Source organism: Aplysia californica, unplaced genomic scaffold (assembly GCF_000002075.1).
Source record: "Aplysia californica isolate F4 #8 unplaced genomic scaffold, AplCal3.0 scaffold00170, whole genome shotgun sequence".
Classification (NCBI taxonomy): domain Eukaryota; kingdom Metazoa; phylum Mollusca; class Gastropoda; order Aplysiida; family Aplysiidae; genus Aplysia; species Aplysia californica.
The window spans coordinates 1,238,590-1,263,221 of NW_004797440.1; the positions used below are offsets into that span (position 1 = coordinate 1,238,590).

The following is a 24,632-nucleotide window of genomic DNA, read 5'->3' on the forward strand; positions in this document are numbered from 1 at the left end:
TCTCTCTCTCTCTCTCTCTCTCTCTCTCTGCCTCTTCCCCCCTCTCTCTCTGCTTATCGCCCGCTAACGTTTGTTTCGTTTCGCCGCGCAGTAGAGATTCTATTTTTATCATCATGAGCCTTCCCCTCGTGACGTGACTAGGCCTAGGCTACGCTTTGCGTTTGGCATTCCAAGTCTGACTGCTATAGGGGAAGGACGTTAGCGGCGCTCTCACTTGCCAATGCGTTTATTTATTTCTCACTTGGATTATTTTCATTTGGACCTCATTGGATATACATTGTATTACTGTTGTAAGTTATAACAAATCTGAGTTTATTGTGCTTATTTTTATTTTGTTCAAAGATTTTCGTCGAAATGTGCGTGTAGCGCAAGTTCTCCCGACTTCAGCCACTTCGACAGTAAAATGTAGGTCACACGATTGCCAAGTAGGCGAACCCCAGGCAAGTTTTGCCTTGGCGAAGGCGATCAAAACAAAGCCGAGGCACACAGCAGCACGGTCACACACCACGTGCTCTGCAAACGCCGTGTTGCAGCCTGTTTGACTGTTTTTGTTTTTTTTCTTTTTAACGTTAAGTTTACGTTAGTCCTTTGTACAAATTGAAATACACACGCATAGATGGGTCGTAGCATAGATCTCTAGATCAGATCTAGAGATCTACATACATAGTATTATAGGCCTACTGTCTCTCACACACAGAGACACACACTCACAGACACACAAGAAATAGATCTAGAATCTAGACACTGCACTCCGCACACACGCTTTTGTGGCCATTTATACACACACACACACACCAAATTAACAACAACAAAAAACAAAGACAGTCGCAGCTCTTTTGTTGTTGTTGCCCCTAGTGGTTTTGGTTGCTGTTGTATGCTGCTGATTCTTTGTGTTGTAAATTTTGGCTGTCCATTGATTCTAAGGCAAGGGAACCAGTGATGTTGACACAGCTGAAAAATGTGTGGCGAGTTCACGCAAAAAAAAGTATCCAAATAGATCTAGATTCTAGATCTAGATCTAGATCCAGACCCTGCCTAGGTCTAATTTAACAGTGAACTCATCACACCACTTCCCCATTTAAACAACGGAAGTGGCTATTCTCACCGGGGGGTGAGAATAAAAATACAATCTACCTCTCACCCTGGGTGAGACTTGCCAGCATAGGCTATTCTCACCCGGTGTGAAACAAGACCTGTTTTTTCTCATTTGGGAATGAAAGTGGCTATTCTCACCCGCCCGGAAGTTCTCGCAAGATCTACTCCTCCCCTCTTCTCTCTCTCTCTCTGTCTCTTTCTGAATACTGTCTATCGGTGTGGACGATCAAATTGACGAAAACAAAGTTAAAAAATGATGTTAAAACACAAAAGTAAATTAATTTGGTTGTCTACAAAGATGCTACGGCTATTTAACTTTTCGAATCGAGCCGAACTACGCGGGTCGCCATTTTGTTTTGTTCTCTCTCTTTCTCTCTCTCCACTGCCCACAGACAAAATTGTACGCTTTTAGTAGGCTACAAGTACAGTTGTAATGGAACGTTTGTTCATAGCACAGGATTCTACAATTTTTCTGTTATCACAGTAGAATTCTGTGGTTTAGGGTGAACGCAAAATTTGTTGGCCTAGATCTAGGCTATAACGGTGAACGCGCACCGGGTGAGAATAGCCAAAAGACTCGCCTGCACTATTCTCATCCCGGGTGAGAATAGAGGTGGCCTTTTGGAATACTGTCTATCGGTGTGGACGATCAAATTGAGCAAAACAAAGTTTAAAAATGATGTTAAAAAACAAAGGTAGCGTCAATTGCCACCGAGTGACGCTGTGGCAATTGACAAAAAGTGGCTATTCTCACCCGCCCGGAAGTTCTCGCAAGATCAACTCCTCCCTTCTCTCTCTCTCTGTCTCTTTCTGAATACTGTCTATCGGTGTGGACGATCAAATTGACCAAAACAAAGTTAAAAAATGATGTTAAAACACAAAAGTAAATACATTTGGTTGTCTTCAAAGATGCTACGGCTATTTAACTTTTCAAATCGAGCCGAACTACGCGGGTCGCCATTTTGTTTTGCCCGGAAATCTCTCTCTTTCTCTCTCTCTCTCCACTGCCCACAGACAAAATTGTACGCTTTTAGTAGGCTACAATTGTAATGGAACGTTTGTTCACGGCACAGAATTCTACAATTTTTCTGTTACCACAGTGTAGAATTCTGTGGTTTAGGGTGAACGCAAAATTTGGTGAACGCGCACCGGGTGAGAATAGCCACAAGACTCGCCTGCACTATTCTCACTCCGGGTGAGAATAGAGGTGGCCTTTTGTCAATTGCCACCGAGTGAAGCGGTGTCAAGTTTGAAAACAACACCATCTTTAGCATTATACATAATAATGTGTGTCTAATGGGTCAATTTGTTCCCAACTAATTTCATTGGATGAGCATCTTGTCTAGAGCTACGGCTACGGTACCAACTTGGCGTGTTTTCAATGAGACGTAGGCCTAGATCTAGGCTAGCCTTAGCCTACACTTTGGTGTAGAACCAACACAGGCAATTCTAGACTAGAAGTAGAAGGTCACAAACGCACACAAACTGAAGTAGAAATTCACGTTATATCGGGGAACATAAATCGGGGAACAGGGGTCAGGAAAAGACACACACTCACACACACACACAGACGGACAGAGAGGCGAACGCACAACACCAAGCACTCGAGCACAATAAGCTAGATCTACCCACCAACGGGAAAGAGCTCCAATTTACTCGGTGGCAATTGACAAAAAGTCACAGAATTCTACACTAAGTGTAGAATTCTGTGCAAAAAGTCAATTTTTGTCAATTGCCACCGCGTCACTCGGTGGCAATTGACACTACCAAAAACAAAACTAAATTAATTTGGTTATCTACAAAGATGCTACGGCTATTTTACTTTCCGAATCGAGCCGAACTACGCGGGTCGCCATTTTGTTTCGCCCGGAAGTTCTCGCAAGATCTACTCCTCCCCTCTCTCTTTCTCTCTCTCCACTGCCCACAGACAAGATTGCACGCTTTTAGGCTAACACTAACAGTAGTAATAGATCTAGAACGTTTGTTCAAAGCACAGAATTCTATAATTCTGTCACAGAGTAGAATTCTGTGGTTCAGGGTGAACACTTCACTGGTTGGCCTAGGCTATAACGGTGAACGCCCACCGGGTGAGAATAGCCAAAAGACTCGCCTGCGGTATTCTCACCCCGGGTGAGAATAGAGGTTGCTTTAAACAACAGTAGGCATTCGGCAACTTTCGGCGTTGGTAGACAATATATTTTGTCGCTTTTTTTAGGGCAAGCGGGCTAGCTTAGATTTCGGGTGTTTCCAGAAATCTTGATCTATACACAAAATGGGCATTGCCCTTCCAGTAGGAGAAGTTTCGTTTAATTAGTGTGTGTATATTTGTTTGGTTATAGAGAAAACTCCCCGTGTCTTTTAAAGAAGGGAGTGTATACAGACCCGGTAACCGGGAACACAAGTCACAAAGTATACAGACCCGGTAGGGGAACTCTTTTGTGATTTCGGAGAGTTTCTGCGCCCTCTTGGCTCAGGGTAGACCACAGAATTTTACACTTAGTGTAGAATTCTGTGGGGTAAACCTAGATCTACGTGTAGGTTCTTCTAGATCTGTGGTCTAGATCTAGGCAGAAAGACATAAATCTTGGATATAGTTTCGCGGCTAGATCTAAATAAAGATTGCAGATGTCTTTTCGATGACCGATCGTTTTTCCTCCGTTTTGGAGTTTGAGGAATCGCAAGACGCAATTTGAAGAAAAGAACAATGTCATAATTTCAATCGAGCAGTCACCCTCTATTTCTCTCTCTCTCTCTCTCTCTCTCTCTCTCTCTCTCTCTCTCTCTCTCTCTCTCTCCTTCTCTTTTTCTTTGTTTGTCTCTGTATTCCTTTGTCCCACCTATTTCACACTCTATCTTTCTCTCGTTCCCTCCTGCCAACTGGGGCATGTCATTACATTTTGCTAGCACCTCTCTCTCTCTCTCTCTCTCTCTCTCTCTCTCTCTATCTATCTCTCTCTCACACACACACACACACACACACACACACACACACACTAGATTGCTACTGGGTCTGGGGGCTGAAACTTCCAGAAATCTATGTATAGATTTTGATTGAATAAACTCTGGTTTTTGTATTTAAAAAATATTATAAATGAAGTGACTATTTCTCAGAACGCTCGGGAAAATAAAGTTGAACTCTATTTCTCCGAACGGTTTCTGAGATTTTTGAGTTATTTGCGAGATGGAGGCGTCATCCTTTCATTTTGCGAGGACTGGGAGGAAGCATTTTTTTGCATGGAATTCAATTTCTAGAGCTAGAGATTTTTAAATGTCTGAATATTCAGATACTTCAGTTGTGGTTAGGGCAACATTCCCGGACTAGAATCTATACTAGATCTATACTTCATTTGAAAATACCTTCAAAAGGTACTCAACTGCGAGAAAACATGACTGCTTGCGACCTTGGCAGGAATCTATTTTAGATTTAGTCACCCAGCAAAAACTAGTCTTTCATGTAAAAAAAAATCCCCCGTTCATACACTCACACACACACAGGGGCCACTCCTTTCGCTTATTCAACAAATCTTGAGAATGGAAACCGTTCGGAGAAATAAAGTTTAAGTTTATTTTCCCGAACGTTCAGAGAAATAAAGCCGGCCTATTATTAATTAAAGTTATAAAGGTTGGCATTGAGGGTTTGCCTGCCAGTCCACGGTGAACTCGCCACATGTTTTTCGCAAGTTGGATTTTGTGACGGGATAACTGAGGAGATCACTGGAGGTGTGTGATGACTTCACCGTGTGGCCAGTTCCATGGAAGCCGATTCTAATGTGTGTACAGATAAAGTTTTAAGAAAGTCAATTCTACTGTAGAGAAATGCAAAAGAGCTCCATGTTCACTCTGTTGCAATTAATGCCGCGTTGTTAGGCTAGTTGTCACTGTCGCAATTAACATTAACACTACCTTCTAGATTAGATCTAGATCGAATTGAAATTGTACGCCACTCTTTCTGTTTGAATACTCTCCTGACTGAAAGAAATACCCATAGCCTAGATCTAGACTCTAGATTTCTAGATCTAAAATAGATCTATTTTTTTGGCCACATAAGTATGAGAGATCTAGAGAATCTAGATATCGCCAAGATCTAGATATGTCAGTTATATTTTTCTTGACCTCTTGTCTCCTTTTCTCTCTCTATTTTCTCAGTGCAAGCAATTTAAGGCCTTACACTTACTGCGGTACTTAGACTTAGATTTACATCTATTTTGCCTTTTTTTTGGTTATATTGAATGAAGGTTGAGAGTGTCTTAATCTTAGCTAGTTAGTAAGTTCAGGAACTGCGTGTTAGAATTAGACTAGAAATCTAGATTCTAGATCCTAGATCTTGGATACCAAATATAACAGGCCTGGTAATAACAGGGATCCGGTAATACTAGATCTAAGAACAGAGATTTTTTAAATTCCCGTTTTTTCCTTCTCTTTGTCTCTATTAAAAGTAATCTGCAATAACAGGGCCTCATCGGAGCCCAATCGGTTATATCAAGGACAGGCTGGTTAACAATGTGTAAAAGGTGAGAGAGAGAGAGGGGGGTGGGGTAATGCAGTGATGGAGCAAGCCCACGCAAGCCACACCACTGGGAGCACACACGCAGCGGGTGAAGTGACAGAGGGCTGCGGTGTGCTGCAGACTTCGATCTAGCCCTAAGCCTAGCTACACGCACGTGTTATTTGTCATGCACATGCCACATGGCCAAAACCCTTGTTCGTGGGTACTTGTGGCAAGGGAAACTACCCATGAATAAATACAGTTGGATTAGTCTACAAATGCTTATTTCCCTTGCATTTCTGATTTAACAGGGATCTGATATAACAGGACTTTTTCTCCGGTCCCACCATCCCTGTTATATCAGGTTATATCAGGTTTCCATTGTACTTCATTTGATTTCTCAGTACTTAATTCCATGAAATAACAGGCTGTGAAAACATCATGTTTATTTTTCCATCATCCACCATTGCCTTTCTCACCTTGCACCAGGGTATAGGCCACGGACAAACACCTTCCTCCACCTTTCTCTATCCTGGGCTAGCCTCTTGATGTTATTCCATATCTTCCCACTTTTCTGTACATCGATTTCTGTGATTCTTGTCCAGGTTCCATGCAGTCTTCCCCCTAATCTCTTACCCTGTGGGTTCCAATCCCAAACTTTGTTATGCAGCTGCCTGACTTCCTGAGAGTATGTCCTATCTATCGCCACTGCCTTCTTCCTACCTCATCTCTGACTGGGATCTGTCTTGTTTTCCTTAACACTCTGTGACCCTGTCTGTCCATCTGATCCACAGTAACTTTCTTAAGGTACGTACAAAAAGAACGTTTGCTCGCGATAAAGCGAGCACTTGTGAAGAAAGCGCTAGCTTGTCGTTGAGATGTACACATAGAAAGATTGCTAATCGCGCTTGCGATTGATCAGAACTTTTGGCGCCATGGCGGATTCGAGTAAAGACGAACTATTGTTGCCAGATAGTGTTTTGCCACAAATTTTCCTAGAAAAACGCAAAAGAATTGGGGTTCATGAGATAAATTAAAGGAGGCGATTGGAAGGTGAACATCACCACTTGTTTCCTCTACTTAAAAGGAGCCTTTCACGTTTTCAGTCCTACCTGAGAATGAGCCGAGAGAAATTCAAGCATATCTTATAAAAAAATTGAACCAAAGATAACCAAGAAATGGTGCAACTGGCAGTTTTTCGGTAATTACAGTGGAACTCGGATTCAACGAGGTCGCCGGGCCTGATCTAAAATCTCTTTGAATCCGAGTGTTCGTTATAGCAAGCATGTGGTTTTGTGTAGATAATTACAGGCACTGGGCAAGTAATCATAGTTATGTATTATAAAAAGGGAAGTCACAAGTAGTGCCTGAAATGCCTGCATATTATAAGCTGTGTGTAAAAAAAAGACCGATTCGTTCAAATGCACTCCTGTGTCATCTGATTGTTTACCAAAAAGTTGTGTTGCTGTGTAGAGCCTAACATAACGACAACTTTTGATTTCATAGACAAGCGCACAATTCATTACGAAGATCTACGTCAAGACTAGCTTATCATTGTAATAATGATGTGTTCCCACATGTAATAATGATGTGTTCCCAATAATGATCAGTTGCCGAGGGGAAAAAAAGACTGACGCGTTTGTATCTGCGATGTTCAACGCCCGGACCGCTAGTGCCCCCCCCCCCCCCCACACACACACACACACACAGTCACACGTGTGCAGGCCGCCCATCCGACCCCGACACACCCCAGAGTAGACTCGTGCACGAGCCAACAACGCATGTGTTGGTATGGAAAAAGGCCGCTGATTGGTCGCATGCAATCGGCTTCTAAGTGAATAGGCCCTAACACGATGCAGTTGCAATGGATGGTTTCCGGGAATAGATAAAGTTCGTTCTGGGAGAAAAATGAGCGAAGCCACGTCTGCGGGGACTGTTCACCCTGGAAGCGACCTCGTTGATTCCAAGCTCGCTGATTTTAGTGCTCGTTGAATCGGGGTTATTTTTATTGATTTTAATGAATTTAAAAAAAACAAACGGGGAATCTATCTCATCTCGTTGAATCCGAGCTCATTAAATCTGAGTTCCACTGTATTATCTTTCCAAGTACGTGTCACAACGTTACGGCTTGCATGGTCTTTCCTTCTTTTGTCCCAAATTGCATACGTATTTTAAACAAGGCTGATATCAAAGACTCGACATCCATTTCGGTCCGACTGTCACTGAGACTGAGAGAAAATGCACTCTGCGCTACCCAAGTCGTGACCAGGCACCAAGTACACGCTTGCAAGCGAGAAAGAATTAACTTTTGATTCTTTACTCTTTCCAATCGTTGCTTGAAATCTCAGGCGCGATAAAGCGAGGGTGTTTCTTGTGTGCAACAAGCAAATTTTGAACAACATTTCAAGCATTTCAGCACCTGTTCCTCCCTCTCTGTCAATTATGCTCCCAAGATAGCAGAAGGATTCAACATCTTCTAGTGCCTTTTCTTCTATTGTGACCTGCTCCTTTCGTTGTGCATAGCTGTCATTAGGACCTTTGACTTTGCGGGGTGGATCCTCAGTCCAACAGACTCCGATGGGTTGTTTAAAATACTGAAGTCTTTGCCTGCATCTGTTCCTGGGTGTGCAATGCTTATTTTTTATACAGGCTGTATTTCTCTGAATGTTCAGGAAAATAAACTTGAACACTATTTCTCCGAACGGTTTCCGTTCTCGAGATTTGTTGATAATTTGCGAATGGAGTGGCTTGCGCGCGCGTCTGTGTGTGTGTAAGGTGTGAACGGGAGGGGGGGTGATTTTTAAAATTTTTGTTTACGTGAAGGATTTTATTGCTTTAGGGGTGACTAAATGCAAAATAGGTTACTGCTAGATCAAGCAGTCTTGCTTTCTCGCAGTTTTCTTTTTAAGGCATTTTCAAATGAAGAAGTAGGCCAGGAACCTTGCCCCTACCACAACTGAAATATCTGAATATTAAGACATTTAAAAATCTCGAGCTCTAGAAATTTAATTCGATGCAAAAAATGCTTTTCCCCAGTCCTCGCTGAGTGGCAGAATGAAATGCCTAAATGACGCAACAAAAAATTTCGAGAACGGTAACCGTTCTGAGGGGATGAGTTTCGCAAAGGGCTGGCACTTACCGTGACAAGGTCCATTGAGCAAACTACAAGGGTTAGGGTCCGCTCAAAATATCTCCTCTTTTGTGTGTTGTTGGCCGGCAGGCCTTCTGCGAAACTCCTTCCGTTCTGAGAAATAGAGTTCCAAGTTTATTTTCCCGAGCGTCTGAGAAATAGTCACTTCGTTATTTTTATCCATGTTTTTAACTTGGGGGGCTGACCCCCTGACCTTATAAAAACATGGGGGATTTGATGTTTTGCAATTCAATTAGGTTTCATATCTCTTGCTCGCTGATCGTCAAAGATCAAGGCCTATCGGCACGCGCATTGAAAAGTAGTCGTTTAGAACCAGAATCTAAGTAATCATCAGTGAAACTAAAACCCATTCTCCATTGTTATCGTTGGGGCCAAACAGGATTGTCCCAGTTCTTTAGTTATTTTTTAGCCTAGGCGACTCCTAGACTTTAAATCGTTTATAAAATGTGTCATATACCCTGGTCTATAATTTTGTTCTATTTTGCATTTCCATTGATTTCATTTGCTGTAAAATTATAAAATTAAGTTACGAATAGCTGCAAATCAAATAGACTAAACCTATTTTCAATGTAATTCAATGCCATTATATTGTTAAATTAAGTGGTATATATTATGTAGTAGGCCAAGGCCAAGTTGCCTAAAGTATTTTAAAAATCAAGTGGCAAGAAAGTTTGGTCAGCTAGAGAAAGCAATTGGACCAAGATCCTTACAAAGCTTTTCATGGCACTTATGCAGGCCAGCAACCAAACAAAAATAATGTTTTTTAAGAAATCGTTATCCGGTAGTAATAAAAGTTTTTCTCTTTGGACCCTACTAAGCTAAATCTGTATTAAAAGGAAGTGTATACAGATCCGGTAACCGGCAACAAAGTCAGAAAGTATACAGACCCGGTAGGGGAAATCTTTTGTGATTTCGGATAGTTTCAGCGCCCAGACCCAGTAGAAGTGTGTGTGTGAGAGAGAGAGAGGAGGGGGTAGAGAAAACAGGGGGAAGTGCTAGCAAATTTCACATGCCCCCAGTTGACTCGAGGGAATGAGAGAAAGATTAGAGTGGGAAAGTAGGTCGGGGAGAAAGAAAGACAGACAAACGAAGAGAAAGAGAAGGTGAGCGATACACACAGAGAGAGAAAGAGAGGCAGGAAGAAAAAGAGGGGAGAGAGACAGAGAAATAGAGAGGGTGACTGCTCTATTGACATTATGACTTTGTTCTTTTCTTCAAATTGTCTTATTGATTCCTCCAACTCCAAAACGGAGGAAAAGCGATCATTCATCGAAAAGACATCCGCAATCTTCATCTAGCTAGCTCTAGATCTAGGCCTCGAAACTATATAAATCTATGGTTTATGTCTGTCAGTCTACTACTGAGACCTAGGCCATAGATCAAGAAGAACCTTTAAGTCTACCCTGAGCCAAGAGAGTGTGAAACTTTCTGAAATCACAGATTTCCCCTACCGGGTCTGTATACTTCGTGACTTTGTTCCGGGTTACCGGGTCTGTATACACTCCCATATTAAAAATCACTCTTTGGCACACACAGATGACTAAAATAAATGACTTACCGTAAACGAGCAAACAAATTGCTCATTTTGAGACAGTTACACCACCCTCATTTCAGTGAGAAGGACTTCCGTAATTAGTGACCGCCCTGACAAACACAATAATAAAGAAGGGACCTCCAAGACCCACCCCTACCCCTACCCCAAACCCTAACCTTAGCCTCAAAATTAACTCTATCCCTCTTTCTATTTCATAGTACACTTAGTGGGTGGTTGGCGGGTGCTCTGGTGCGGTTTGCTCTTCTTTCCTATCACAAACATCTATCTTCTTTATCTCCCCTCCTTTTTTGTGTTTGTTACTCTCTTGTAACACCTCTAATCTTCAGCACATGATATGACCTTATTGTGTTGCAAATGCCGTGAAACGCTAAACTAAAACCCCCCCTAAAAATATTTCATAGTGGTCGCTTGTCACCGAATTCCTGTTCCTATATTTCAGTCTTGTTGATTTCATTCCCCGGCTGTCTTGACTCCACATGAGTCTTGAAAATTACTCACCCCATCTCTTTAATTGTGTTTTTTAGGCGAACAATTATTAAAGTGTGGTGGTGAGGAAAATAAATCTCAACTTTTAAATGATTTAGGTGTATGTTGTAAATCCCTTATTATTTTTTTGCCCTGCTGTAGACTTGCATCAAAGAAAATGTGCCAGATTCTTTAGTTTGGAGTGACCTTTCATGATTATGAATGAGCTTTTAGATTCTGTTGGTCATTCAACTTTTAGACCTGTATGCAAAGATCTGAAAAAAATTAAACAGAGCGTTTTCATTTTATCCTGTTAAAACCTCAGTCAGACAAAAGTGAGCTAGCAATCGAGTAGGCTATCTATAATTAGTACAAAAAAATTAATGATAGACTGATTGGGAGGGTGTGTGTCCTGTCTCACGAAAAGGAGCATTCTTACGAGGGGCATACCAAAAGTTTTTTACCTGACCATGAAGGAAAAAAAGTAGAAAGCTGAAATGTGGTACTAAGCTTAATCTTTCTTTACTTTATGTGGTCGCCTCCCAGAGTTATGCATGTTTCCCATCTTTGTGTATGACCTTGAAAAGACCTTGAGAATAGAGGACCCTCTCTCTGTCAGAATACCAGCCCTCTACGGAACTTTGACCTCATCATCACTTTTTTTACACCCAAATTTTATCACAGTATAGGATTGGCCATCAGTTCCATATATACGGCAGGCATCTCCGTAAAAATTATATCCTGTATTTGCTTGCCTTGCAAGAACAAATACTTCATTACTGCCCTGTGCTCAATTTTTTCCATTTTTATGTTGAAACTCGTGAATAACATACCCCCATTCAGTTCACTTGCAGTGTGCTGGTGGTAAAACCAGTAATCTGAAATTCCCTAAAATTTAAGCATTCTATGAAGATGATTTTTGGCTTTCACCCCAAATTTCAGCTTTCTACCTTTATTCCTTCATGGTCAGGTAAAAAACTTTTGGTATGCCCCTCGTAAATCTAGTTTTAGTTTTATTGACAGCTTTTACCACTAATGGGTTTAGACTATGGGATATCACCCATTAGTGGGTTAAAAAAAGAAACTCTGTGATACAGGTTGAATGAATTTGAAAGTAATAAAACTAAAACAACCCAATTATGGAAAAAATGAGAAGGCCCAGGCTTACATACTGAAATTATAACAGATTGTGGAGTGGTAGACATCATTTTCATTTTCACATCTTTCCCTTCTTTTGAGTCTGTGGTTCCATTTGTGTATAGGTTATAGGACACACATGATACTTTTCTTTCTTGTTTAAGTGATTTACCATGATTTTGTCTCACTTGGACAGTGCTGCTAAGCAAAAACAAGTTCATGGCATTGAGTGGAAAATATGAAATGCGTAAAAGGCTATTTTTTTGCCTGGTAGTAGAGCCAGTAGTTGGGGTCAACAGTTAACTATCAGTGAGTATGTTCAATTTTAATTGATTTTTGTGCATTGATTGGAGAGAATTTGTCTCCTCACAGTTTGCATGTTGTCTCATTCAGAGACAAGACTATTTATCTTGTTCTAGACCTAAAATTATTCATATGGAGCGTTGGTAGTGTTAAATCTGCCAATAAGTGCACCACTCATTGTATTGGTTCAAATTAAATTTAGTTCTGTTCCAGAGTGACGACCAAACAAATTGTTCTTGTGTAAAGATTTTGATTGTCTACTTTATTTTAGTCTTAGAGATCTAAGGGCAGGATGAATAGAAAGATATAATAGTTCTTTTCGCCAAAATTGAGGCAGGGGGTGGGTGTTAATCCCTTTCCCGAAACAGGTCATTTTTCCCGTTCGATAAGTGAGAGTGTAAAAAATCTGCCAGATTTTCAGTCTGAAATTCATAGGCCTCGGAAATATTGTTATATTATGTATGGGTTTTAGTCGCGTCCTTGTCTCTTGCAATGCTCCTATAGGGTTGAGGATGGGAATTTGAAGTGATGTTAGGCTGCTGATGATGCTTAGTGCTTTTCGTCATGTTGGACTAGAATGATATTTCAAGTAAATTCAGGAGCTCAGTATGCCAATCCTCACAGTGAATGCATGCTGATGTTACTTTTTTCTGTGTTTTGATAATAAAAAAAAAGTAGTTTGATCTCAACCAACCTCTTTCTCCTTGGAGTCTTTGAAGCTTGTATAAATTTGTATTGTGTTCTAAAAAGTAAAATTATTAATTTAATGATGAAAGCAACATATACTGATTTCTGTGTCTCATGCGTAAATGATACAGCTTTTACGTTCTGTTTAAAGACTTTGTTATTTGGGTTATTTTCAGGTGTCGTGGTGGAGTAACAAGCAAAATAAAATACTGATGTTGGCCCAAACTTGTGCTGCAGCAACCTATGGATTTCAACCCGTTGGATATACTAGCTGCCGCAGCTCTTGGAGAGAAAGATGCATCGTCTGATATAAAGTGTACCAGTGGAGGCCAGGAGGGTCCTTCTGGTTCTAACAATACATCTGAGGAATCTGAAGAGAGTAAAGATGCTGAAGACGACACTGAAACTGAAATGGGGAAAACAACAAGCAATGGTTTGAAACCTAGTAAAGGTGTCAAGGAGGCAGAGAAAACTATGGCTCCTCAGAAGTCGCCATGGAGCCCTGATGCTTTCTTGTCACCCAATTTGGGGAGTTCTAATGTCATATCAGATAAATTTTCCATTGGAGACTTGGTGCAAGACCTGAAGAAAAGTCCAGAATGCGAGAAACTCCTCCATACTTCAATCCTTAGTGATCCATTAGGCGGTCCTTTGGAAAATTCTAAAGAGTTTGAAGACAGTCATTACAATGGAATCAACAATAATGTTATTTCTGTAAAGAATGTTACCAACAAATTGGCTTCTGATGTGTTGTCTGGTGCATCAACTCCAAAGTCACCATCACTTGGAAGTCCTCCATCCGTCAAAAGTGTAGATAATGACTGTCCTCTGAGAGAACCTGAAGTTCCTACAGACAATTCGGAGCAGGGGAGTCCTAGTGACACAGACACAGCAGATAGTGATTCCAAATCATTAGAACTGACAGATGTGACTGCATCTGAATCTGTTGGGTTGGACCATCCCTATGCCCTCGTACCTGGTCAGCCTGGACCATCATCCATGATGGATCCCTTCGAGGAAGATTATGATGTGGATGTCTGCTCTCAGAGCAGTCCACTGACTGAAGAAACAGAACAGCGGTCAAGGAATTTATCGCTGGATTGTAACTACCTGAAATCAGGGATTCTTGAAGGTGTCTCAGCAAGCACTCTGGATCTTTATAGAATGTCATCATGTGCATTAGGGAGGTCAAAACTTCCATCTTCATCATCGTCAACATCATCACCCACTCATGATGCATCTTCTAAACCTGCGCTCCTAAATCTGCACAAAGATGATTCTGGTGACACACCCTCAAGAGCTGCTACACCTGTCATTGACAGTGGTGCACCTTCTCCAGACAAACGCTCCCCCAAGTATGGAAAGTTCAGGATTGGCACTTTTGCCAGTTTTAGTTCTAGTAATTTAGAACTGGAAAAATATCTAAGGAACAAAGACCATGTCAATGGTAAGAAGTTGAACATTGGAATTCCTCCTGACACAAGTTTAATCAATTCTTCTTTGAGTTCTCCAACAACCTATCCTTCTTTACATCCACTGTTGCAATCACCAAGTTTAGATTGGGACAGATCAGAAGCTGGCTCTGAAGCCCATGACGACAGTTCAGATGCTCGAACTCCTCATAGACTGTCTCCTGATTTCACCGTTGAGAAAGTCACTGAATGGTCACATCCGATGTATCATGATCATGATTACTGTGCGAAGGATTCAGACTCAAAACCAAGTGTTGATGAGGCTTCTATCTCCAGTTCAGCCAAGCGAAAATATACAAAAAGAAAATCGAAATTGGATTCTGTTGTCAATCATGAAAAAATAATGAAGGCTAAATACCTGAAGAAGGAACTTTTGAAGCAAGATACGTTCAAGAAGACTGCTCCCTCTGAAGTGGAATTTATGCCGGTAGAGGCACAATCAGTCAAGGCAAATCCTGTCGGACGTCCGAAGAAGAGACCTTTTGAAAAGACAATTGAGGAAGAAATTGATCCAGAAACAGGAGCTAAAATGAAGATTACTGGTAAATTTCAGGATCAGTATGTGTATTATTTGTCAAAGTCTTCCAGAACAACCAGCAGAAGACGTCAGGCACCAGCATTACCATTTCCATCGGACAGAATAATTGTTCCTGCTCCGAAGCCTGGAGACATCATCGTTCCTCATCTCACAGATGATGATGTGGAGGCTGTCCGTCTGAGAGGCCGAGATGCACTTAATCCCCCTGAGAGACCCCCTATTAGTAGTTCCAACATTGTTTCTCCAGTTGTGCCGTCCACCACATCAAGTGAATTGATATCCGATGTGGATAGTCACATTGTGAGCACTATTCTCAGCATGGAAAGTGACATAGGCTCCCCTTCCACTTCTCAACCATCAGACATGTCCACCTCTGATTTAAATCCAAATCAGCCTGCCTTGACTGAAAGTCTTAGGCTGATGAGTGGAGACAACAGCATCACTTCTGAACACGTGCTGAACTACCTCTTGAGTGTAGTGAAAGATGAAGTTCCAGAGGATAATCTACTGAGCAGCACAACTGGCTTTGATACAAGCAGTTCTGCACTGTTTTCACCGTTGTCATCAGACTCCATCTACAGCAAAGTGGATCATCTAGAGCCACAGGACGTGCACCGATCAGAAATACCATCAGGCAGCGCTCTTTCAAATGCCTGTGGTGACATGCTCAAAGATGATTGCAGGGCACTACAGACTCCTATTACTTCATCCAGCAGCATTCATTCCTCGCACAGTCAGGAACCTGTTCATTTTGCTCACTCTCTTTCAAAAGACCAAGAGGAGGATAATGTACAACTTCCTGACGATCTTTCATCGTTCATGTCTAATTCTCAGGGAACAGCATCATCAAGCACAACACAAGATGGGGACTCACATGGTTCTCTCAAGAGCATGTTTGGGTCTGATCTCAGTTCACTTGGCACACCTCAGCTTTCTTCATCGGTGCCCAGGCTAACTTCCATTGAAAAGACCTTGGATTTCCTTGGAGTAAAGGATGACGAGATACGGTTGGATAATACCGAAGTGTTCAGTTCAAGTTCAAAGCTTCACTCGGATATCAGTAGCAGTCAGCTTTTGGCTTCTGACGCTAACTGTTCTGGAGATGATACTCCTTGGATAGTGACAGTTACACTTTACTTCAATGATGTTCCCGCCATTATGATCAATAATCAGCCCTTTATTAGACTGGTTGATATTCATAAACAAATCTTACCAGCAAAAGACACGGGTATTTTGAAAAAACGCTGCCAGCTTCTTAAGATTCCAGTTCTAAATTGTAGTGAAATGCAGCGCTATTTTTTAGTCCAATATGGTAGGGCTTATAATTCAAAAAGTACACTGATCATCTCAAAAGACCAAGCGACGGAGCTAGTGACGTACTATGCTACGCCACAACCTCGCGTAGGGAGAGGTGAGGACGCTCATCAAGTTCGCTCTCAGAGTCGGGGCTCTGACTCCGGTGGAACAATGTCACCTGTCACAGTCATTGGATCTGTTACCTGCAAGAAAAAGAGTCACAACAGAGGAGGAAGGAAGTCATCATCTGCAGCTCAAGGGTAAGGCCCGTGTCAAATTATATTTTTATTTTTGAGTTGGCCTTTTTGGTGTGTGTGATTTAGTTTTGATGGGTCATAGTTAGCTATTTTTTCATTTCTTTTAAAATGTCATATTGCCATCTTCAAAAGAGAAAACTTTCAATTTATGAGTAAAAGGGCTCTCTTTACATAAAAGCTCAAATACACCTAGGGATTAAGCTTGGAAATGGCATGTTTGTCCCGTGTACATTTAGCATCAGGTGCAGTTTGGGGAAGGTTTTGTACTTTGTTTCCCCTTACTTACCTCCTCTTTGAGTTGCCGCTTATAATTCTTCTTGTGTGAGAGGCTTCGGTTCTGTGTGATCATGAAGTGTTTGTGTTTGCTATAAAGGGGTATTTTGCCATGTGCGTTGGCAGTTGTATCCAAACATGGTGGAAAGGACATTTTGATTTTTGATCTCAGTGAATAGAGATGACAGTTTTACTGTAACTTCTTCTTTGTTTGTCTTCTGTAATTTTTGTTTTCTTTTCATGTTTGGCTTTTTCTTTTGTCTTCTCGTCATCATTGTTAGTGCCATGTCATTATGATGTTTTTAAAATGTTGTAGAGGGCTGCGTTGATAAAGACCTTTCACCTTTACTTTAACTTAAAATTACTATCCCCCTTCAGTTTCTGTCTGTCTGTCTTGCTTAAAATATTTCCCGCGTAACAAATAAACTTATTGGTAAGTGTAAGTATTGTGCTATGTGCCTTTCTTAGCCCAAACAAAATGTGCAGAATTTAATTAAATGTCTCCTTTTCTTTTGTCTTTTGTTTCTATCTTCATTTTGGCAGGGGGGTGGGTGTGGTGCTTTTTTAATGCATGAAGGATTAGTGGAAGAAAAGAACACCTTGTAAATTTCTCATAAATGCTCTCTCTCTCTCTCTCTCTCTCTCTCTCTCTCTCTCTCTCTCTCTCTCTCTTTCTCTCTCTCTCTCTCTCTCTCTCTCTCTCTCATAATGTGTAATGGCGCCTAGCATTAAAAACATGTTCATTTTAAATGGATATATATTTCTCATTTAATTATTAGTGGATATGGTTGGTGCTCTGATGTGGTTTGCTCCTTTTTTCCTATCAAACATTGTCCTTATCTCTCCTTTTTGTGTTTGTACTCTTTTTTAATACTCCTCTAATCTTTGGTTCTTTTATGATCTAATTTTGTTGCAAGTGCCGTGAAATGCTTACTAAAGAAAAACCCAACTCTTAATAAAACTTTTTTTAAAGTGACAGGAACTGGAGCACATATAACGATTGCTGTAATGTTGGCAAGTAGCCCAAGTTGATTTTTGTGAAAGTGAAAAATTAAAGCATTTTGTCATGCAAAGACAGTGTTTTTGCTGTTCTTACCGACTTCGGGCTGTTAATGTTGATGGCATGGGCGTGGTTTATTGCTGCCCAATTACTTCAGTCAGCGGTCTAGTTTCATGCACCTCAACTACACTGTTTTGGGTTCCTCTCACGCTAGCTGTCATAGTTTTTTGCATTGTAGTATATGTTGATAACTAAACTAAGATAGGATGTTGGTGAAAAAATAATTGGAATAAAAACAGCAGGGTCCTGACCCCTATGATAGCTATGAGCGCCAACATCCTCGAAATGCTGCGGTTTTCTTTTCTTTGGCCATGGTGTCTGCAATAGTGGGGTATCTGATCTTAGTCTATGAGAGTAGGCTCAAATGTTGTTTTGCCCTAACTGATTTTCTCATTTTTAGTCCAGCAAGTTATGTAGTTTTGAATAGAAAGAATAGACAGACGTATAAAAGAAAATAAAACCCGAAAATGTGTTCGCTATGTTTGTGCTAGATTGTCCATTCCTCTGTAGATTTCTATTTTCCTGTGTTGTTTTCAACACTGTGCAGCTGTAATATATCATGTTTACCATTATATTGGAGGAGTGTTGTTGAATTTTGAGTTGAGATCTAATAGTCGTAGTGGTGTGTGAGTGGTAGATATCTCTAGGTCCTACTTCTTTTCTTTCCCTCTGCGGGTTTGTTTTTTTTGTCTGTCTTGCTTCTTCCCTACACTATGACTTTGACTTTCTGGTTGATGGCTTGCTTCTCTTTACTCAACTTCTTCAAAAAGTCTTACCTCCTTCAAACTGAATGTCCAGTGTGGCAAAGCAGACCATCCCTCCCGCCCATGGTAAGACAGCTTCAATAAAATACTCTGTCTCGTATTTTCTGAACCAAAAAGATTTCATCAAAATTTTCAAAGTGATTGTGAATCGGTAATATTGCTTTGGAATTAATGTATATGAACTAAGAATGCTGGCACCACATTTATCTCCATGGCAACAGATTCCACTAGGCCTGTGAAGAAGAAATTGTGGATCTCTCATGTCCGCCATTTGACCTTGTGATCTATTGGATTGAAATAGGAGGAACAAATATATAATTGATTGATTACATCAGTATTAGGAGTAATGAGCCTTGGTTGTGTATTGACGTCTGTGGTATAGCTGTTTGACGCTTTTCCGTAGCATCTGAGTTCAATCCCCAAATGAAGAGAATCCCTCTCTGCTCCTGTTGGCCCTGACAAGCAGGATCTGAAGCCCTCCTCTTAAATTATCTAAATTGTGTTGATTGGAGTGTAAAAATCTATACATTTTAAAAAGTTGTCTTTTTAAGATTGTGACGTCAAATGCCATGCTAGACTGGAGGGGAGGCAAATTGGTGCTAGTTTAGTTGCTGGTCTACCACTGGATGGGTCTGACAACGGGTTTAGTTGCCGGTATGCTGCCATCTTTTTTGTCCCATTTGTTTATACAGGCTTAGGATTGGCCACATGAAAATTGTGTTGGTGGCTGCAGTTTATTGGGGGGGAAGGTCCCTTTTTTCTTGGAAATAATCATGTCAGGTCACTTGCTGCTCGACTTGTATCTATTTGCCTGTGTTGTGGGCATTTGTCAGACCATGTTCGAAATGATTTTCATATGTATGGAACTGCCCTGTTTGTTTTTGTTGTTAGTTTTTTTAAATTTGGGGGTGTATGGGGGCGGGGTTGAATTGCAGCTGCCATCCGCAAGGTTGCTAAAAAAAACAACAGAAGTGTTGTTTAAGAATAAGATTTTTGAATCTGTTACGGGTAGAATGGTTGGTTGGTCAGCAGGTGCTCTGGTGTGGTTTGCTCCTTATCAAACATCTATCGTTCATATCTCTCCACCCTTTTTATATTTTTTTTATATTTTTGTTACTCCCTTTTCTCACCTCTAATCTTCAGCACATGTATGGCCTAATTGTATTGCCAGTGCCATAAAACGCTTACTAATACCAAAAAGAAAGGGTAGTATTAGAATGCTAGTTTCTTTTCAAAATATGAATGCTGGCATGATACATGCATAACTATCTTCATGCACACATGTGTACTGCGTGCTGCTTGGGAAAAATCAATAATGTGTATGGTCGGTTTGAGGCACATACAGTCATACAGTTTCCGTTTCTCCTTGACAACAGTTTGTAAGTAGTGGGATAACGGTGTGCTAGACGCGCTGATCGAGAACAAAATTAAGAAAATCTAAAAATCTGTGGAACATACTTGTTCGCTATGGACTCCAGGAATTTTTCTTGTCTTCTCCTTTTCGAGTGCAATTTCTCTTTCTTCTTGGCTTTGCTAAGAGCGTTGGCAGTTAGCACACTTTTGCACGGTTTTACCCCCTCCTCCCAAGGCAAAGCTGTAGCAGCGGGAGACCGCGAGGCCTTTGGACGCAAGCCAAGCACAGGGCTTCTTCCCCTGTCAGTGACAACCTTCCTCCCCCCCGCCTCGCCGCGTGTATAAACAGCAGCATGCCAAAGGCTCACCGTCCCGCCCTCCCGCTCTTTCTGTCTTCACTCTTCCCCTCTCTCTCACCCTCCTCCCCTCCCAATTCAACGACCAGCCGCGCGACTGAACCGAGTCTACGGGCCTGGAGGCGAGGGCCTGTTGTAGGGCTCTCTCTCTCTCTCTCTACCCCCCCCCCTCTCTCTCTCTCTCTCTCTCTCTCTCTGTCCCTCTCTCGCTCTCTCTCTCTCTCTGTCCCTCTCTCGCTCTCTCTCTCTCTCTCTCTCTCTCTCTCTCTCTCGCTCTCTGAATACGAAAATCTCCCAGTAAAAAAAACAAGCCGAATGGGCAAAAAAGAGGGGGGGGGGGGGGGGGGTTCTATTATTACACGCACGAGCTGAAGTCTGCCGAACAACGTTCGATTAGCTTGATGGAAGTAGAGAGAGCGTACTAACTTCCATGAAGTTTTTGCTGCGTCCAGCAAGTTGGCTATTTTTTTTTAGCCCACCCCCCCCCCCTGCTTTTTTTTTGTTGGTTTCGCTAGTAGTTGCACCGTAATTTGTCAGATGAGCCCACTGTTCAGGATAGCAATGATGATAATAAGTGCTGGTATAATAAATATGATCTGACAACTTAACTGTCACGGTCTGTGGGACTGGCCTCTGTGGTGTCACTGTCTGGTGCTACGCCATAGCCCTCAGAAGACATGAGTTCTATTCCATGTCGGTTTTGTTGTAAAATTATCCCCAGCAAAAACATCTGTTAGTTGTGCTGACTGACTGCTAGTTACACTCAACATTCCAAGTGGGTGATTGGTGGGTGTTCTGCTGTGGTTTGCTCTTTCTTTCCTCTCAACCAAACCTTTATTGTCCTTTCTCCTCCTTTTTGTGTTTGTTACTTTCTTGTAATACCTCTAATCGTCGGCACTTGCATGACCTTAATGTGCTGCAGGTGCCATAAATCTCTTATTACTGAAATGAATATCAAGGAGACTTACAGATACCTTTTTCCCCCATTCCAGTGTTCTGGTCTCCGATGCGACTGATGTCCCGACCGTGGATGTGGCAGGCAAGCATGGCCCTGCTGAACCTGCCACTGGCAATGGACTTCATAGCAAGCGCACCAGACACAAGAAGATCAACTACTTAGAGATGCTACGTGGGGAAGAAAAAGAGAAGACATCAGAGGATGCCATAATGGAGACCATTGAATCTGTAGTGAAGTCTTCTCCTGGGTACTATGATCTGCAGAAAAGCAAGAAAAAGTGTATTTCTTCTACTTCTAGTGGTAATGTTCCAACAAAGAAAAAGCTGAAGTCTAGTGCACACTGTGATAAAAAGGTAAAAAAGACGAAGCCAGGGAAAGTTTCCAAGTTTTGTCTGAAGAAAATCGGACAGGGCCCTAAAGTAAGCAAAGAAAAACTTGAGCATACTATAGAAAAGGTTAAAAGCAGCAAAATAAAAATGTCCAAAAATGACAGACCAACAGATAAAAGCTGTGATACTACAACAACACCACCAACAGACTTGGACTCGGATGACAACGATTCAGCCCAGGCCAAGTCAAAATTTCGGCCTCTCAAATTGAAAGTAAACAGCTTACTAAACTTTGCTGGAAACAAGAAAAGCCCATCTCCCACTAAAAAAGGACTATTTTCTCGCAGCAACTCATCGTCATCCTCAACATCGGACAGGCCTCTGAGGGTCCTGGCAGTGGCTCACCAGCCTGCTCTTCTGAACGAGAAGGAAGAATCACACTTGCCTTCTCAGCCTGCAGACATCCACCTCGATCTTTTCACTCGATCTAGCTCGCCGTGTGTTCGTTGTCAAACGTGCAGTCAGTTCCTGTCAGTTCCTGACTTCATGCGACACCACCATGTGGCCATGGACAACGAATGGCTTGCTACTGAAGCAGCCCACCGGATCCTTGTGCCTAGAAACAAGGAGAATATTTCTGAACAGGAGAAAAAGCTCTGGGAGGAGTTCCACAGGCTCCAGGAAGCTATCGGTGGCTTTGGAGGTGATGACGAGAGTGACAGTGATGAGAACGATGACTACGGAGACGAAGACCAGTGCTCCCTCAACGTGTCTGGGACGTCGTCCTCCCTACTGGGCATTGACGGGTCACCACCAACTTCTCCTGGGCCGGCGGACAGACCTCAGATCTTACAGCACATGGAGGACGTGTTGTCTTCAGATGGGGAAGAGGAGGATGAGGTGGACGCCTCGTCACATCCTATTTCTTCCTTAACTCTGCCTTCTTTTGATCAACGTGCACAGAAATTGAAACTTGAAATGGCTTCAAAAATTGGTTTAGTGAAGCGGGATCAGAGTAAAGATAATGGATCTTCAAATGTATCTTCTCTAATTGGGATTAAAAATGGTACTGCTCTTTCAAGTTTGAGAACCAGTTCACGGAAAAGAAAATCGAAGCAGTTGTTTTCCATTGAAAACTACTACATGCCCAGAAAGATTGCAAATGGGGATGAACTACAAAGTGGAAATTCTTTGCAGAATGGTTCAATTGATGGGGGAGGTTCCTTTGAAACTCAGTTCACGGGTTGAATCTGTGAAGTTGTTGTTTTTTTAAAAATGTAAACAGTTTTCATTTCAAAAAGAGGGAAAATTTATGGTGTTGTACCTTATTTGTGGAGGATTGTGAAGAGGATTTGTATTGTGGAGGATTATTTATTTTGCATGCTGGAAATCTCTTCATTTCAGTTGTAGGGTAAGACTTTAAAAAGTCTATGACTCTGTGTGGCTTTCGTATTCAATGAGGCATAAATTACAACTTTGTTATTTGAATTGTGACATTCACATTAGTCTCCAGTTCTCAGTTTCCATGTTTATGAAAATAAATGTCTATGGGAAAATGGTATGTGTCTTATTTTTAAAAAAGAGCTCGAGGGTGGTTTTGATGAATTGTAAATTCTTCACTCTATCTTCCAGATGAAAAAGAATTTTTAAAATTGAATTCAAAGGCAACACTGTAGAAGTAGATGAAAGAATTAATCATTGAAAACATGTTATTCAAAGGAAAGAAATGTTGCTATCAATCTGTGATATTACCTGTTTATAATCTTGTATAGTAGTGTGACATGTTTATTACTCTCTTTAGCTGCTAATTTGTATCATGTGTTGATGGGCTTTGTCATACATGTAATATTTCCTTTTTAACTCATGCTTTTCAGAACAGATGCCTAGCCTGTTGTTGGGGTTGTGGAATTAAAGTGTTTTTGTAATACATGTGTATGTGAAATTGTATCAGTTGAAAGTGTGGTGCACTGGTTCATTTTATGCAAAGTTTGGCTTGCTGGTAAATGTTTTTCGATCATTTCATCTCTGAATGAGGTTTTTGTTGTATGAATCAAATCTTTTCTTTTTTCTCTTTCTTGTCCCAGTCATTTTACTTCCATGGTACAGTACATCTTTTATGTTGAGCTCATTCTCGTTTCCTCATTGAGTTACCTTTTTTGTCTTGTTTTTCTTACATACAAATATGCTCTCACACTTTCTCAAAACATGCATAAAAAGCCTGATTATAATGCAATAATTCCCTTTGGACAGTTTTAAAGTACATTCAGTCTTGTCTAACTATAGGTAGTTGTTCTTCTGTTTCCAAAGTACTTGGTTTTGCCTCACTAAACATTTATTTTTGCAGTTACAGACATTGAAGTCCTAATGTGAGACGAGTATGTGTCAACAGTTCCATGAAAAAAAATTGGCAGGATATAAAAATTATGTATGGTAAATATTTCAGTAAAGATTCCAAGGTCTTTAAGTAAGAAGATAACAAACAATGAAAAAGGAAAAAAAAAAAAAAGAATCGGATTCAGAAGGAAGAGGGGAGGATTTTTTTTCTGATGTGCCCCTCCTACATTCTTTTTTGTTTGTTGAAGTAATTAGCTACTCTGTGTAAGGGTTGTACACTTTTTTTATTCGTTTGTTTCTTTGTTTGTTTGGGGTTTTTTTGTAAAAGGAAAGTGAATGACAGTCAAATTTTGAACTGCAGGGCCGAGATATTAATCAAGCTGTATTTCAAGGCAGAAAATACAGACTGAAAATAGTCGGCAAAAAAATAAAAATAAAAAACATGTCAAATTTGAGAATCTTCAACATAGTAAAACATAAATTATGAAGGAACGTTCAATATGTATGATTTATTCAATCTCCATTTCAATTCTGAATGTGCTAGTCACGTTTTATTATGATGAAAAGAAACCATTATTGGCCAAGTTATAGCCAATTTTGTGTAATCAACTGAACTTTGAAATCACTAATACAACAGCTACAAAATGATATGCACAATTGAAAACACCTCTCTTCTCGTGCAAACATACAAACCAGTTAGAAACCCGCTCCTTGGAGGAAATCGAACTTCTGTCTACGTATAGAATACTAGTCATATTTTACC

At 41.0% G+C, this 24,632-nt stretch overlaps 1 protein-coding gene across 1 annotated transcript; it reads left to right on the forward strand.

Moving 5' to 3' along the window:
* The first annotated feature begins 157 nt into the window (after positions 1 to 157).
* On the forward strand, positions 158 to 24,553 carry LOC101862268. Its single transcript, XM_005098023.3, has 3 exons — positions 158 to 290; positions 13,056 to 16,445; positions 21,241 to 24,553. Exons 2-3 carry the CDS (start codon positions 13,123 to 13,125, stop codon positions 22,781 to 22,783), a joined length of 4,866 nt encoding a protein of 1,621 aa, XP_005098080.1. The 5' UTR covers positions 158 to 290; positions 13,056 to 13,122; the 3' UTR covers positions 22,784 to 24,553.
* Positions 24,554 to 24,632: the final 79 nt, after the last annotated feature.

Excerpts from the sequence above, each read along its gene's own strand:
- LOC101862268 (XM_005098023.3), top strand. The coding sequence starts at position 13,123 with ATGGATTTCAACCCGTTGGATATACTAGCTGCCGCAGCTCTTGGAGAG. Across the intron at positions 16,446-21,240 it reads TCATCATCTGCAGCTCAAGG|TGTTCTGGTCTCCGATGCGA; the intron begins GTAAGGCCCGTG and ends CCCCCATTCCAG.